Source organism: Pezoporus flaviventris, unplaced genomic scaffold (assembly GCF_033815535.1).
Source record: "Pezoporus flaviventris isolate CSIRO_AGI_PZ_B2104156 unplaced genomic scaffold, CSIRO_AGI_Pfla_v1 ptg000054l, whole genome shotgun sequence".
NCBI classification, from domain to species: Eukaryota; Metazoa; Chordata; class Aves; order Psittaciformes; family Psittacidae; genus Pezoporus; species Pezoporus flaviventris.
Window position 1 is genome coordinate 1,072,889 of NW_026892602.1, and position 18,199 is coordinate 1,091,087.

At 40.5% G+C, this 18,199-nt stretch overlaps 1 protein-coding gene across 3 annotated transcripts in view; it reads right to left on the reverse strand.

Annotated features, from left to right (window-relative positions):
* Positions 1-18,199, reverse strand: part of NUP93 (nucleoporin 93) — an 83,064-nt gene that overhangs the window by 15,319 nt on the left and 49,546 nt on the right. For all 3 annotated transcript variants that reach the window (XM_061468960.1, XM_061468962.1, XM_061468961.1), the window contains 7 exons: positions 16,703-16,765; positions 14,488-14,616; positions 8,357-8,431; positions 6,109-6,198; positions 4,639-4,778; positions 1,981-2,113; positions 691-848 (listed from right to left, as the gene is read on the reverse strand). In XM_061468960.1, the coding sequence (XP_061324944.1) occupies positions 691-848; positions 1,981-2,113; positions 4,639-4,778; positions 6,109-6,198; positions 8,357-8,431; positions 14,488-14,616; positions 16,703-16,765 (788 nt within the window). The remainder of the gene's footprint in view (positions 1-690; positions 849-1,980; positions 2,114-4,638; positions 4,779-6,108; positions 6,199-8,356; positions 8,432-14,487; positions 14,617-16,702; positions 16,766-18,199) is intronic.

Here is an 18,199-nt window from a genome sequence, read left to right on the forward strand (position 1 = left end):
CCTCAGTTTCAGCCAGCACCTTAGCACAATGCCATGTTCACACATGGGAGCAGAGTTATAATACAATAGCTGACCAGGCACTGATCTGAAATTCACTGCAAGTGGAAAGATAAAAAAGATCACCTAAACCTCTACAGCAGAGTTCAGAGCACATCTTAAGCTGCACTGACTCAACTACTTGCAAGAATGTGAGAGTGAATGCCTCTAAAGCCCCCTAACAAACACTACTTGCTTTTATCATGCAGCATTATCATGAAAATACACGCAGAAAAAGCATTCCCCAGAGGAAATTCAACCAAATTAAGCCATGTTGGAAATAAAAAGACACGGGATTTGTGACAGTAGATTAAACCTGATCTACTGTATGCAGAATCCTACTGTTATGCAGAGCAGATCCTATGGTAAAAAAGCAAAACTACACCACTGTATTATTTTTGACATGTAAATCTTTGCATATTTTAAAACAACTCTTTTTCTATGAAAATTTCTAGACTAAAAAGCCACAAATTAAAATACTCACACTTCTTGTATGCACTTTAGATAGGTAATATAAACACCAGGCATCTATCACCACCAGAAGAGACCTGAGCTGCTTCTCTTTCTACCAAGCCACTGATTATTTCATTACTCCACAGCAATTCCCACCACTCACAAAGATCTTTCCTAGTACTTCTCCTAGTCCCCAGTTACCTTCTATCTTTACTGTGCATGTACTCCTGGAACCAGGTTTTAAACTCTCCCAGCTGATGCTGTGCCCGTTTCACCACATGCATGGCTGCAGTCAAATCTCCACATCGCATGCAGTAGTAAATCAGTGCCCAGACAGGACGTCCTTCTACCTCACCATCCTGAAAATAGAGTAAGAAATAATTAACATTCTTCAAAAGCAGCATATTTTAATTATTTTTTTTTTACTATTTGCCTCACTCATTATTTCTGACCTTATATGGACACACTGATTTTGGTAAAAAATTCTGTTTCTCTTACAGAAGCCAGAGGTCATGAGGTTTAAGTCCCGTGAAAACTGTGCACATCCTACAACAAAGGATGGAACACTCTTCTGTTTACCCAGATTACAGTTTTGACAAGCCCAGAACTAGCATACGATCATACAATATCCTCTCCACCCAGGAAGCAGATTTGGATTAGACCACTGAGGTAGTAAAATCATTTGTACTGGAACAGAGAGATACCAAACCAATCCCAGATCTCAGCAAGCAATAAAAGGACAGCTAGACTCAACTATGCAGTCTCCAATGTTACAATTTTTTTTTTAACTTTACTTTTTCAACCCAGACTGCCTACCTGGTAATTTTGTAGGTGCACAGCTATGCACTTTCTACTATGTGCAGATGAATAAGATTTTATGCAGATTCCCAAATTAAAGGCTCAGGCTACAGTTAAGATTAATTCATTACATATTTAGTCATCAGTAACTGGTATCAGCATTTTACAATAAGCATAAAAAAAAAAAAGAAAAAGAGTTGAAACAAAACAGGGAGACTAAGTTACTGCTTTTCTGAATCATCATATTTTTTGAATCATCATATTTTTTGAATCATCATATTTTTTGAATCATCATATTTTAATACTTGCATGTTGATCTCTATAAAGACCACCAGAAGAGACCATAATTTCTAGAATTTAGAACTGAAACTACTGAGTACCACCCTGCTTCAGGAGTAGCTCTGAATTCAAAGTGATTGTCTCCTATCTTACATTTTCCTAATGAAAAAATGCAGGAGGAGGAATCAGAGAATCACAGAATAGTTTGGGTTGGAAAGGACCTTTAAAGCTCATCTAGTCCAACCCTCGTGCAGTAAACAGGGATATCTTCGACTAGATCAGGTTGCTCAGAAAAACAGCCTGCAGTTTAAACAACAGAAAAAACACTGGAGGGTGCACTAGTTTCCTGGCTGTGCTGGAGCAAACAGATTTGTGTTATTATTTTAGCTCACTGGATAAAAGTGATGGACATACCTGGAGACCAGGGACAGGCGCAGGGAGTTTGATGTTCAGGAAGCTGCAGACTAGTTGGAAGGTCCCTGGGACACCACCCAGCTGAGCCTGGTGCAAGTTTCCAAAGACTGTCACAAAAGTGTAGTTTTTGTAACTGAAAAACACAAGCAAAACAAACATGAGCAGACTGAAATACACTTGCTGCAAAAACACCCGCTGCCTTTCAGATCCAACAGAATTAGCAATTTAAAGCTAATTACCTTTATGTTCAAACAGTATCACTACAACAAAATGAGGCAAACATTTCTGACCATTTAGGAAGATCCTTGTGGTCAGCAGTCTCAAGAGACACCATGTTTGTAGCCAGTGGGGGACTGCTCCAGGTTCAACTCTGTATTATGAGGTTCTTCTCATTAAGTTCTCTTAGTACTACGTTAAACTCAATTAGCTAACTGGCAAAAAGCCTTCCCATCCTAACACTTTAACTATCAATCCTGTCATGAAAGAATATCACAAAACACCACAGATGTGTTTGTCTTTCCTCCCTGCCCCAAGGACAAATATAAACCTTAGGGCCATGGACTTACTAGGAGAAAATCAGAGAAAAGGGGACTTTAGAGAAAAGCAACTGGTAAAGGCAGTTTTGAGAACACCTTCTAAAATAAACCATCAAAGCCTTCAATGAAGGCAGATCAATTTAACAAATTTTCATGTTTAGGAGGAGGAGTTTTGAAAGTCTGTACATTGAAGAAATACATTGAAGGAGCAACAATAACTTACATTTAATTCCATTTTTTTTCTCTGCAAACACTGTACCACCAGACAATAAAACTGAAAGGCTATGCAAAATGTAGGCAAGTATCACTCAATCCTCATAACTAACATTATGGCAGAGTTAAGCACATGATCCTCAGGGCTTAAGACCACAGTACTCCAAAGCAGCTAATGCAAGAAAAGCATTACATCTCGTCCTTGTACCTGTGAGGGCCTAGTGAGCATTGAAACACCTCAGTGTTGGCCAAGTCCTGGTAGGAAAGAAAAGCTTCAAAGCAAGGCACAGGGTTAGTTTGTTTTTTTTTTAATTCTGTTTTTGTTTGTTTTGTTGTGTTTTTTGGTTGGTTGGTTGTTTTTTTGTTGTTGTTTCTTGTTGTTTTTTTTTTTTTTTGTTTGGGTTTTTTTTTCTGGTTGTGGTTTGTTTGGTTGTGGCTTGGTTTTAGTTTTCCTTTTTTCCAAAAAAATCAAGGCTGAAGGGCCCAATTTCCACAATTCAGAGGCAACAATATGCAACTAATTCCTAATTTTAGTTAGCAGACAACAGCACTCTGACAATCTAGCACATCAGATATCCGGCAAATCGGGTTAAGTCACTGGCTCATTGCATGCTGCTGAGATGGAAGAACTGGAAACAGAAGATGCTTCTGATGTGTCAATGGTCTGTGCAGAGGCAGGCACACTGCCACCATCCCAGGTGGCAAGGAGTGCTGATGAGGTGTGGCTACCTACTGTCAGAGGCCAAGAAGAGGCGATAACATTTCTTCGCAGTGTGCTGTATCAGAGTGCAGCACTTGCTGTGCTCAGATGGCAGATCTGTATCCGTAACAAATGCCTGCGTACTGCACTACAGCTATTGTTTGCTTCGCGCTGCTGAACCAGTCTGCTGGCATCGGCAGCTACACTGCTGCAGTATCCACATGTGCAGTGAATAGGTAATACAGACACCCAGGGATTCACAGAATCATAGAACAGCATCACAGGTAATGGTTTGGGTTGGAAGGGATCCTGCAATGAGCACGGACATCCTCAACTAGATCAGGTTGCTCAGAACTACATCCAGCCTAGCCTTGAATATCCCCAGGGATGGTGCATCCACCACCTCCCTAGGCAACCTGGGCCAGTATCTTACCACACTCATTGCAAAAAAAACTCTTCCTCACTTACAGCCTGAATCTCCCTCTTTCAGTTTAAAACTATCACCCCTCATCTTGTTGCAAAAGGCCCTGCTAAAAAGTCTTTCTAGCTTTGGGCTGCTCCATAGCCTGCAGTTCTCCAACTATGGTCTTGGTCAAGGAGCATAGGCCCCATGATACTTGCCAATACAGACAGTAAACCACTTCCCAGAGTCTGAAAATCATTGACAGATGTCCCAGCTTCAGCTTCTTCAAGTCCTAGCCAAACCTTTCAGTATAGAAAATGGCATGATCAGAACCTGACTCATTGCACCAGGTTTGTCCCCAGTGCTTTCCTCATTTCCTCCCAGTCCTAGCTGCTGGCAGTGCCCAGCAATTGGAAAGGGAGTATATGGAAAAGGGGAATGTTTTTGCTGAGGGGAAATAGATCTCTTTCCACAAGTGAAAAAATCTTCACTATGACCATGCAGCCATAGAATATTTAAGGGCAACATGGGAAAAAGAGTAAAAGGTCTTGTGTCTTCTAAACAACCTCCCCATGGATCAGTCTTCTTAACTAGAACAGTTTTTAACTAGAACAGTTTTTAGCTAGAACAGCTTTATATTCAAGTGCCTGCTTTAAGCCCTGCAGAACAGAAAAGACAGGCAACAGATGCTTCTGTGAGCAGCACATGGTAGCTGACCTGTTAATATGTTTGTGTTGCATTAAAGTCATTCTAGTTTATTATTAGGGAACTCTATTAAACTGTGCTACCCAGAGCATTCGCCTTACCTTTGTTCAAGGTACTGCAGAGCCTGCCTCACAAATTCCATTCGCACTTCCATACTGGTCCGGACTTTCAAGGCATCACTAGCAGGAACCAGGGTAACATCAGTCATTTGTTTCACCATGGCCCACATCTCAGAGATGTTCTGTGAACAAGCCATTCCATGCAACAGTGATGAGTACAGAGGTGAACAACAGCACTGTTCTGAGCTACATGGTATTCTGATGCTTATGAAAAGCATAAACCCACAAAAGTTATGTCAATTTAGATTTGCGATGGAGATACTGGATGCAGTCATGAAGGTAAGTCACTTCTGTCCTGCAGAATTCCAATTTCCCAGGCTTCTCTGCATAATTCTTGTGCAAGAAGATGGCTATAAATATTGCACCTGCAACTGTCACCCAGGATCAACACTGATTTCCAAACCTAGGCTGCATACTTGGTACTCAAACTCCTTGCCCATTTCCAGTTCAGACTTCCCGCTCAATAAATACCACAGCAGCATCAGCTTTTCATGTAAGCAATTGCTCTGGCTGCTGCTGGAAGGCTGTGTTATCAACTGCACAAAGAAATATCTGAAGGACACTTATCACTTGGACAAAGACTAGGTTTTGAAAAAAGGGTTGAAAGTCATCCAGGTCTCCTCATTTACAAGGACAAGAACCTATCAGTGTCTGCAGGACTATGGTATCCCTGCTGCAACAGCAGAATACTGAGAAATAAGAGCACTGTTGGCTTCAGCAAGGGCAGGTGCTTGATCTCAGTGCTTCAAAGCAGCAAGAACTCTCAAACTCAGTTGTCCCCAGCAAAATGAACGCAGCTGGTCAAAGCAAAGATGCACATGTGTAATTCAGATCTGATTGAAGCATTTGCACCTCTGCTTCTGAGCAATTTTTGCTCTCCCCATTTGCTAAGTCAAAGGTGGCCAGGTTTGTGCATTTAGGTGTTACTTTTTTGGGGGGCAGATCAAGGTAAAGCAATTAAAGAAAAGAATAAGCAAAGCAGGTAGATCATTGATATAAAGTCAGTCCTAGGGGCTTTAAGCTTTGCTAAGGGAGCCTACTTCAGCTCTAGCATGGTCTAATTGAAGACCCTTCACATACAACTAAATACATTCAATAGATATTAAGAGATGATGTTTTGAAAACCAAATGTAACAGAAATCATTTAAAATGAAAAGCAATTTCCCCTGCCCTCTCCTGCTGCCCCCAACAGTGCATTGCCCATGATGAGACACCTCAGTGAAAACAGGATCTTTACTTTTTCACTGCATTAAGAAATTTTCTCCGTGACCAATTACATCACAGGTGGGCCCTGCTGTACTAGAGACGATTCCGGTATTGGCTCTGTGTTTTCTGTGGAGCCATGCAATTCTTTTTGGCAATATCAGTATTTTTCCACCGATGTCAGCAGGCTGCTAATCACAGCTGAAACCAGATTGAACACATTTCCTTATGTTAACTCACTGGCAGTACCTTATCATCTAGTTCTGCAACAGCAGCGAAAAGGTCCACCAGGTTAGGCTGCAGATGTCCATTCACTATCTTCTCATTATAAATATAAATCTGAAACATATTGAAAATAAGCAAGCTTAACAGTACATATTGCTCCCCTTCTTCCTCCCCAGCTACAGCAGCAAAATCTGAACCAGGCTTCAAAAACGGTGTCCCTTCTGCTTCCCTCCCACATTAGCCCCCTCTAATTTAGCACAAGAGGAATGGGCACTGGCAGCAACCACCCTTCCACAACACACTGAAGCCAGCAGCAATCCAGCTGTTCAGGGGTTCTGCATGGCAAAGCACTGTGCTGAATGCCCAGTTGGACTAATTGTAGCTAGTTGTTGAAAGACAAAGAACAGACACAACCATTAGACGGCTGTGATATTCCCCTGCATGGCAGCCTCCTATTTGCTGATACAAAAGAAACTATTTTGCTGGTTTATGGCAGTATTCAGGGAAATCCAACAGACACAAGCAAATGGAACAGAAACATGGCCCTTCCAAACTTGTACATACACACACACTCCAAGGTTTGATTTAAATATTGCCTTAATTTAGCTGCTTCTACTATTATTTATTCACTCTCAGCCTGAAAACCTTCCAGCTACATCTGAAAATAATAATTCTCAAAACTAGAAAGGTAGCGACATTGTACTTTAAGTCCCTTTTGTACTTGCTACTTCTTCAAGATGCAGTGCAAATAGAACCTAGCATCAGTGAAATCACCATGTTTCTACGAAACAGCCTGAGCTATCCATGAAGAACAATTAATTATTTCAGCCTAATTAAAACATATTCATGACTGCTAATAAACTGAAATAGTATGGACTGCCTCATCTCCAGCACCCCTGGAACTAGTACTGCTTGAGAGGTTGGGCTTCCCATATTCACAAAATAATCAGGGAATAATGTCAAGAGCCTCAAAGTACAGACATAATTATGCTATAAGGAAGACCCTTAATGCAGGTATGTTACACGAGATATGAAACAAATTAATCACAGACTGATTTGGGTTGGAAGGGACCTCAAAGCTCATCCAGTTCCAACCCTGCCACAGGCAGGGACCTTCCACTAGAGCAGGTTGCTCCAAACCCCATCCAACTTGGCCTTGATCACTGCCAGGGATGGGGCAGCCACAGTTTCTCTGGGTAACCTGTGCCAGGGCCTCACCACCCTCACAGGAAGAACTTCTTCCTAAGTTCTCATCTCAATCTTCCCCCTGTCAGTTTAGAGCCATTCTGTCCTGTCCCTACAGGCCCTTGTCAGAAGCCCCTCTCCAGATTTCTTGTCATCCCCTTTAGGTATTACTGTACTATTTAGATCCACTAAATCAAACGTACACTGTATCAGCACATCACCAACCTCATTTTGTGACTCATTACTTCATAGTTCCCATAACTGAAGGCAGATAGAAAAAAGCAGCTGTACAAGCTGCTATCTGGCTCAGCAAAGACTAAGCCAATGCCCACAATAACAGTAATTTGTGCAGATTAGGCAAGGCTTTGTCTGTGTCATTTCAGATATTCCATTTTGAAAAGTCAAGTGCTTCTCTTTCATTTTGTTTCCAACAGTGCTGGTAAACAGATCATCTCATATAACAAAAGTAACAAATTGCTCATGTAAAGGTTCATCTCTTTTCCCTGAAAATTTTCAGAGGGAGCCTAATGCTACCAGACATTAACTCATAGCTGATGCACAAAAGCTGCTCATATGTTATGCCACTAAAATAGGATATAATTTGAGAAACATCAGGATTAATACTTCAGCATGTTTTTTCTTGCATGCACACATCAGAATAATGATCTTCCACAGGTCACCTCCAACCCACACCATTCTATGATTCTGTGTGAGCATAAAGGGAATATAAAGTCTTTATTGTGTACAATTACGTACTGACATGAATTGTAAAAAAGCCTTTTTTTTTTGCCTTTTTTTTTTTTTGAAAGGTGAAAAGAGTTTACTATACATGCATAAATGATTTCTACAGTCATAATGGTGTTCAGAATCTCCTTCTGACAAAAAATTCATGTAGCAGACAGGTCAGTACATTTCTAAGAAGTCAGGCTAAATTTTTGTATTTTCCAATTGCTTTTTAACTCCAGGCAGATATTTGCAGGCTTTAGCTACCATATTTTCTCACACACTATGCTCACAAAGCTGTCTTTTCCCCATCTCATTGTAGAAAGCAGTATTTAACTATGTTTCTTCTTTTATTTCTACTCACCTGACGAGCATACACCATCTCCACGCTGTCCAATGAGCTGCGACCTGGAGGACCCAACTCACCGGTGTAGCTGGGCTGTTTAATAGGAAATGTATAAGACAGTATAAAATTGCTGCAATGCATTTTACCAGTATATCTACTCCTAAAGAACAGCAGCAAAACCATATTCCTTGTGCGAATCCTTAGCTCTGTCCAGAGAGTAAAACGCATTGTCTCACTGCAATACCCCATTATCTTCCCAGTATAGCTTAAATTTTCTGAAGTCACAGAAACCCTCCTTATTTAGTGCACAAACCAACAAGCTGCTCTCTAGAATTAAGACACTGGTGTCTCTTGATAGTGTCTTGTAATTTTAATTCTTTCCATTTTTTCCTGAAAGGTTCCTTATTGTCGCATTAGTGTTCTTTTTGAATCTCCATCACAGCAAGCACACAGAATTCAGTGGACCAGCCTAAATGGACTCAGTCTAGTAAATCTGACACCCACTCCACTTTGTGCCAATACAATGGCACAGACACAAAATACGACTGCAGCATTCAGTTATGTGCTGAGAAGTCCTCCACTGCTGGTCTGCTGCGACGGAGGATGCTGGCAATATGCTGACTTGAAGAAAAAAAAAAAATCATTGCTCTACCCACAGAGACAATGCTAAGTTTGACGTATTTTCAGTGTAGATGCGGGAGGGACAGATGATGGAGTCATTGCATGGAACATTTGTACTCTTTTATAAAACTCATAACATGCCATATTAGTCTAATAAAGGTATTCTTGCAAGTGTTTACCACAAATCACAGGTATGTTTTCAGTACAGCCACAACTGAACATGGATGTTCAACACTGTGGAGGAAAGAATACTCCCAATTAAGTAAGCAATACTCTCTGATGTTTCCTGTTCCCTAAAAATTGAATTCTTTATTTCAGCATCAGCTTTGCAAGTCTTGGGTTTGAAAAGACAGACCCCTTTGAGGTAAGGAGCCCTTCAGTATCAGCTGCTTCATAAGCACTGCTACAGCTCTGATAGTCTGAAGATAAAAGACAAGCTCAACATAAAAGCATAATATTTACTATGAAGCCAACTGACATAGTCGGGGCAGAGGATACAGAAAAACTTTTGGAAAAGCAAGCATGTTTTCAGGTTTGTTACTGTGTAACTCAAACCATTGATATTCCTCTAAACTGAATCGGTAACTTTTTCCAAGAAAAAGCAGGTACATCTGCAGAGTTTTCAAATTAAGCTTTCTACCACCCAAGTCTGTTACAGCTGGCTGCACACCCTCATTAGCTGTTACACTGTACCTCAGCAACAGTGGCACATAGCTCTGCTTTTCCTTACATCAGCTACCCAGAATGTCAGTACTTTTACTGGGTAGACAGGATCACTTCTGAGTATTGCTTGAGGACATGCTCTAAGATTTCCTGGAAGAGCCCAGTTAAACGCGACCAGCTTGGTGCCTGGACAAACAATAGAAAGCCCAAATGAAACGAAAAAATCTTTGTTTTCACTTTCAGTTTAATCAGCTCTGAAGGTCAGCTTTGCTGACACCAATGTTCCTGCCACGGCTTGGTTTGTATGGATTCCAGGAAAAGAGCCGAGAAGTGGGAGCTTTTCTCCAGATGGTATCACCATTCCATTTCTTGTTTCAAATGAGGACGAAATATTGACAGGGTCCTTAAAATAATCTTTTCTGGGAACTGCATCCCAACTTTGAAATGAAATAATACAAACATATGAACCTCTAGATATGTTCCTGTCAGTCCATGCACTGAACAATCTCTCAGTCATTCCCAAATGCTTACTAACTTCATTTGATAACAGTTTAACCCAGGTTATCTTCTATTGCGTAGAACCACCCAGTGAGTGTGTTTGTCCCCAGCACAGTGAAATATAAACGAATGAAGATACCAAAGATGACCCTGGATGATCCTTTAAAATTGCTGAAATTAAGTTTATCACTGCATTAATTTCTCAGTAATAGTGCCATTTAAATTATATCCAACCTGATTATAAAAATCAGGCAGATGCATTTAGACCTGAGGCAGTATAAAATGCCTTACAAATAAACCCAAAAGAAATCCCATTTCATCTTCTGCAACTGAACTTACATTAAAAATATCCTTCACAGTCACTCTTAATTGACACTGATATTCAGAAGCATTTGCGTATTTCCTTCAGTGCTAAATCATCTGACAAATTCCTTTAAACCCACCTAAAACCCGAACAAACTCTTTGTTCTAAAGAACAAAGAAGCTGTTAAAGCAGGTTTCCTGGGAAACAGACACGATGGCATAAATAGTGCTTTGCAGTCTTGCCCTGTGCTATGCCAGATAAATTGCAGTTATTTAAAGTAACGTTAAATTATGGACGCTGTCATTAATTACTGATGAGGTTTCATCTTCTGCAGCAAGTTAAGAAGGGTACATTGTGACTTAGTGTCACTTTTCAACTAGTGCTCAAACACCAGAAACATAAGGACTGGGGCTCTGTTTTGTGAATCTGGTTCCCTTGTCTCCTGCTTTGTCGCAGCAAAGAGCATCAACGTGGCCGCTGCTCTGGAGTGTGGTGTATGACTGGTAAGGATCTGAATCCAAAAGTGCACACCTGAAATTAAGAAGTAACTGCTGTGGGATTTGGGTTTTCCTTTCTCCATTTTTTCCCTAGCCATTATGCTTTGAGGATCACTTATTAACAGGCTGCCACAGCTGAGAACTGCCACAATGAAATTCAATTCTCTAAATGCCCACTACCAATTTGGCACTTCAGCAAAGAAAAGAACTCAGGAACACCAGAATTTGTCTTGACTTTCTTTCCTATGGCAGGAGCCACGGAAGCAAGATTATGCCCTATTTTTTTTTCCATCTCATACTTGTATTCTGGCATCATCTTTGAATTATTCAACTTTAAAAAAGCACTAGTTCACTGAACTATCTCACAGCTGTGCTAAAAGGAAATTTCCAAAGGAAAACTAAAGCAGTGAGTCAGGTTGGGGAAGGCATTTCCACTCTTTATCCTGAACTGCAGAAATGGAATACTACACAGGCAATCATCCTGCAGCTGGTAACCAGCGTTTGAAGAGGCTTTCCCTGCAAGTTGAGAGAGGGATTTGGGAAAGGGAGAGGATATCCCTTGGTGGCAAGTCAGAACTTACCACGCTTTCAAGCAAGGAAAAGATTATGAAAGATGTGTTGAGAAGAGCAGCTAGGTGCATACAAGAAGAACTGTGTTTCAGGTCAGGTTCTGAACTGGAGCAGCAAAAGAAAAACACAAAGGACTGCAGAACTGCAAGTGTGCACACACACATGGATCTTTCTGCATCTCTACTCCAATACTGCTCAAACAGCTTGGGCTGTTTTTTTCAATCAAATTTGGTTCTCTCTGCCCTGAATTCAAGTCTTTCAAAAAGACTCTTCAGAACTGTAATATTTATTCTGAATATTATCCATTTATGAAAGCTGTAGCTATATTGCACTGCTGTCATGTTTTCATCTTTTAAATTCATTTAGCCTAACGATACTGCTTGTCAAAGGAGTACTCCTTCATTTGCACTCAGCCAAGTGTTCAGCATCACTTGCACACCAAACCCCGTGCTATAAAGATGCATTATTCATCATCCTCATATGCATATGCACATTCTTCAGCAGAAGTCTGGGCAGACATTTTGTCAGCACTCCAAATGGCTTGGCCAGTAGGTGCGGTGAATAAACTGAGCTTGAGAAACCCCATCAAAACACACCACGGTGCAGTGGGGGAGCGGAAAGCACCCTGCAGTCCTTGGGATTTAAGACAAGATACAAAGGGACAGAACAGGAGCTAAGAGCACCAGTGTCTCTCCATCACTGCAGGAGCGCAATGCTTGACAGCAGGAGTGGAAGAAAGAAAAACCTGGAATAAAAGGACAAAAGAAACACCTCGGCACCCAGTTGAACAAGACTCAGAACACATTCCCTGAGAGCACAGATTCTTGATACCCTGAAAACAAAACTCAGGCTTTCCTCCCATTTCCCCTAAGAAGCATCTTTTTATAAGCTTTGGTTTTCCCCCACAGGGAGAAGGCTGGACTGGAGGACAAGGAGGAGCAGAAAACCCTAATGGCAAGTCCTGTGCAAGGTTCTTTGAACCATGAGCTTTGCCTGTTAATTGGTCTTATTTCCATGAATAATGTGTTGGTATTTCACTCTGCCCAAATTAGCTTGCCCAAAGCTTGAGAACTGGCTCACAGGCAGACTGGCCCCCTGCTGCATTTGGATCTGTGCCTTTTCAGTTGATTCTCCATCTCCAGAGGATATCAATTAAATCTCTACTATATTCTACAGCCTGTGTCTGTTTGTGTCACACACACAAAAAACTTACTTGACTGGAACAGGCCTTCAGAAGAACAACCTGCTGTGGGGAGGCTAGATAACAGGTTTTTAACACAGTAGACGCACTTCAAACATCTCAGGCCTTGAGACCTTTGACTTCTTGAGGCTAAGATTAGAATATATCAAGGATTTTAAATGCTCTTGAAATCACATACTGATAGTAGAGTGCTTTGAAATGGAGAGTGAAGTATTACTGACTGATAGTGTATATTGAGTCTTTAAACTCATTCATGAAAAACATTACAGGTTTTTTTTCCAGCTCCTCTCTCCCTCCAATTTTGTGCTTGGCATTTTGAGTGCCAAGGACTGGGATAGTGTTCATTCGACACTGAAACATCAGAAAAGGGGATTTACCTTTTAAAGGTTATCAAATTGCTTCTCCGAGCAGTTAATATCCACATTTTGAAAGGAAAACCCCACACCAGTAACTCACACACACACACACCAAAGATGTCAGAAACTATCAGCTACCAAGTCTTCAGACTCACATCTTAAAATAATGGGATAGCTGTTCCTAGTTTTAACTTAATTCAGCCTGCATTATTTAGTATTTCTAATACTGGGAAGATGGAGAACCTTCTGAGAAGTCACAGAAAAGTATCAGTAAAGTACGTACTTTCTGAGGAAGCTTCTATAAAAAGATGTATGTTAACTGGGATTAACCTATATTTAAAAGAACAGTAATCAGAAAGGGACATTTCATTAACAACTTTAATTATTTCCAAATCCCTATACAGGTCATACCCCATTAACACAAAGGGCTTTTTTAACTTTCATGTACTTAGCAGCTCTGTAAGTCATTCCAATTAACAAGTGTGGGGAACATGGTTATAAAAAAATGGGCCTGTTTCCTGACCTGAAAGCACAGCAACTTGCATTCTCCTACCCTCTCTCACCTCTCAAGGTTAGCTTTCACAGAGGATTGTGCAGGGGGCTCCAATTTACATTAATGCTCCAGGAGTCTCAGCTGATGTCCAATGCCTCTAGCTCAGAGAGGTAGAATTCCCACAACTCTGTACATAACTGTGCTTTACTCATATAACTGGAGCATTTTCTTTAAGAGAATAAACTGTAAAGTTTCAAGTTGCAACAGATGATAAAGAATGCTTCAAATTGCTACTAAATACCTTTTCATGTTAAACACGGGCCCAGTCTTGCCCAAAATACTTGGTCACTGCTGGATTAACCTTGAATTGCTGAACACTAAAATTTTGTGCTGCTAAAATCTCTAATCTTCTCTGCATGAGAAAACAAGGTAAAAAGGAAAGCATTCCCTTTTTTTTCTTTTTTTTTGAATATTCATTTGTTTTTGCCAAACCCCTGAGACTTCAGCAGCCTCCTAAGGAAAGTCATAAATCCTGACTAGCACAGATTGATAAGGTAAAGAGATACTCTTTGTTGCACCTGAGAAAGTGTCTGGCCTCATTAGCACTGCGGAGGTTTCCTGAAGGTGAAATTCACCCCAGCATGTTTTCTGCCCCCTAGGTATAATGACCTAGTATGTGTTCTGTGACTGAGTTTCCAGCTTGCACAGATGTTGCCTAAAACACAGCTTCCATAGTAAGAGATCCACTGCCAGCACTCATCAGTCAATAAAAACAATCAGACAACGCATTCTGCTAGTCACAGTCATTCTGGAATTAAACAGAGATCTGATATTTCTCATTTTCATGTACTTGTAGCTACAGAATTATCCAGAGGTGGTTTCAGCAGTGCTGGAGTGCCAGCTGTGTACATGCTGTGCACGACAGTGTTCAGAAAGATGGAGTTACCTCATTTTCCTGGGTGAAATCAAGAGCATCTTCCCCTGATGCAAGCAGAGTATGAAGAATCCTTTGTTTCACCTGTTCCCATTCAACCAGCATTGATTCTCGGTGATACTCCTCAGCCATAGCAAAAGTCTGTTGGTGAACAAGAACAGCTAAGGAACATACAGAAACACCAAACAGCCCAGCTCTGCTATTAACAGACCATCTCAAAACTGAAACATAAAATAGCAATTAGATAAATTGACAGGTCAGCCCTCAAGCTAATGATGTGTTACATATTATTTTAAGAGGATTCCTTTTCAGGTAGGAGATTCAGAAAGTAGGGGTGTATGTGTGTAATTAAGACAACTCTCACATTTTTCCAGCTGGTAAAAGAGGTAGTCTGTGTCTCTTCCATGGTACTGCAGTACACACAAAACTTGGGAAGTTAACACACCTCTGTTAAGAATGCAGTTAAGAGATGTGTATTTATTGCCCATATTCCATTTTCAGGTTTTTACCAGTATGTTCTTCTTTTAAATATGAAACAGGATAAAATAAAAGTATTAACGAATTAACCAGTGCCAAAGAATCAGAAAGTCTCTTTCATCAGGAATGTAACTCAGGAAAGCATGCAGGAATATCATATCCCAAGAAAAAATATCCTTTCACTTTTAAAATGGCTGATGTACTATACTGTCTTCAGATCAAATTGGGGAACTCATGGAAGGAAACAGCTTTTCCCTCAATATTCCATATTCTTGCACTAGCATTAGGATAGAGACAATGCTTCACTACTTTTATTGTTATTAAGTAATCCGGGACAGGAAACAAGAGTATTTCCACTAATTCTAAATAGAGAGTAAGTTATATTGGATCTTTCACTTTTTTACCTTTCCGACCTCCTCTGTCTTTCACAGCTTTGTGCTGCTGCGTACATAACTAAACGTCTTGGCTGGATGAGTAAGTTTTTATCTCATTACACCCCACTGTTAGGATATTGTCAATTAAGGGGCTAAATGTTCCCCTGAATAATTGATAAGAGGCAGTAACATTGAATTATAGCGCCTGCATCCAACTAAGGCATGAGATTTGTGCTTCTTTTTATATAAATTCACTTTATACTTTCATGGTAGAATACAGGTCTTATCCTTACCTTCACTATAATCATTTCAACAGGGTTTTAAGTATGCTTCAATAATTACAGTATAATTACATGTAATTAAAATAATTTAATAATGCCTAAGTACTATTTCTTATGATTTGAAAGAAACACAGGCACTGCTCCAGACCTCATGGCCCAAAGTGTACATGGAGGGAAACAATTGTAACATAAGTGCTAGGAGGCATTCAATGACATTTCCAAGCAACAGCTTTAAGACAAACAACAGGAAGTGTATTTCCATACTGCATAATTTCTGTTTGTTATCATGTCCCAGAACATGACAGATACCAAAAGCATAAATGGATTCAGAAACAGGATCAGACAGATTGAACATCAGAAAACAACTTATAGCTCAAAAAATCTTTGAAACAACTACTTGCTCAGAGGTAAAGGCAGATGAGATTAACAAGGAAAGGCTGTCTTTTTTACTTACAGACTAAGTACTGGTCCCTTTCACGAGAAGAAAGCTGGACTCTGTAAACCCTGAGCCTAAGTGACAACTCTGTTACTTTCTTATTGTAGCTTTTTCCTTTGTACTGCTTCAAAAAGCATTTTTTCATTCTTATATGAGAGTCTTCCTCTGGACAATGTGACACAGTATGGTATTCTGGCTCTCCCTTAGACACAAGAATTAAACCATGCAGCACTTCTGCTGCAAAGGCCTGAACACAGTATGTACTTCAACAACTCCTGTAACCTGGAGAAACAGCTACAATAAACACGCCGAGTGTCACTGCTGTATGGGAAGTCAGTGGCACAGGGCACTTCTCAGAGCAAAACAGGAAATAAAGCCCATGTTCTAAGCATTCTCATCTCTAGAAAAGGCAGCAACCATGAGGAGAGGGTTGGAGTGAGTGTGCTGTGCCTTACGAACAACAGCTTCTCTGTTCAGACTCCTGTCTGTACTAAACACTGCAGTGGAAATACAACTGACAAGTATTTTCTTTTTTTTCTTTTTTTCGTAGTCTTAGAACGTCTTAAATTCCACTAGTTTGTTAAATATCTAATATATTAATTCCTTTACACCCTTTTTTTTTTTTTCCAAAGGAAAATGCACTCTTGCCTACAACTTACCCTCTTCCTCGACTCCTCAATGGCTGACAGCAATGCATTATCTTTTTCATTCTTCAGGAATCCCTGCAGGAAAGAAGAAAGAGCGCTTCAGTCAAACAAAATCAGCCTTGAACTAGCATCAGGTACATTCTGTAGCACTCAGCTCTGCCAATCCTGAGCACTGCTCAGAGCTCTCTCCAGTCCACTCCTGAGAAGTTTAAAGGTCACTTTACTTCACCAGGGGTACAGTAAGATGCCCATACAGAGCAATGTGAAAATGAAAATGCATTAATCCTCTGGTTTAATATGCATTAAATCCCAGTGAAATGTCCTGTTTCTATTCTCTTTTATCTCTGTGTCCCAGCAATTGCTTCCTCTTGCTACCCATTTGAGGGAGGCAAGGATGAAAGCTGGTAGGAGCGATAAGCCAAGATAAGATTGTTGGAGTTGAGTATGTTAACAAAAAAATAAAATGGGTTTTCACTTGTCAGCTTCAGGCAGAAGTGGAGCTCTTGGGAGGCCTGATAGGAACTGTGAAAAAGAGCCTTAAAAATAGTCCGTTGGGGAAGGATGGAAATAACGAAACAGTTGGAAAGCATACAGGAAATGTTTACTGCACAGCCTCTCTCCACGGATACAGCTGGAGCGGGTAAAAAATATTACATAAGAATTATAGTTTAAATTTTCAGTGTATTAGTAAATCTCAAACAGGTGTGGTGTACCTGAACAGATGGATTCAGACAATCTGTTAGTTCCTTATTCCAAAGGTTACTTTCATGACCCATACTAGGACACATGCCATACTTTGAATTTTAAACAAATGCACGCACATAGACAACAGAAAGGAAATGTTTATTACACCTTAACTAAAATACCTTCCTTTTGCATTTCACTGTTATATCACCGATTATACCACCAACCACCAAGTTGATTTGTACTCTCAGACTTCAACTTAATCATTATTCAGATCATAAAAAAGGAAAAAAAGCCTTCGTCTCCTCTGAAGTCATCAACCAGAACATTATTGACTCCATTAAGTGCTAATATCTTAAAAGTCTGTGTGCCCAACTCCACAGCTTCAAACTTCAGAGCCTCCAAGAAACCCAGGCAGTGGGAATTCAGTGTACCATGCTTCATGCTTTTATGAGGATCCACAACTGCAGCAGCATCCAACAGAACTTACTGGGAATTAGGAGACATTCATGCCCTTCATTCCCCACATCTTCCTGCAAACAAATGCTTCCTGCCCCAGCAATCTGATGATACAGGTCTTGATCCATGCAAGCTAGGTAAGCTCAGGTTCTCCAGAGGAGCACGGATCCTGTGGCAGGATAGACACCTGATTTCATAGGCATTTGGACCTTGGGGAAAACATTGACTGTAGGTGTTCAAAACAGTCCTGCAGTGGTACTTGGCGCAATCACAGGTACCACAGATTGCTACTTAGCTCCACGAGATGAGGAGAGTTTGAAATCTCCCCAGATGGAAGAAATCCAGCAGGAAACCACCATATAGGTG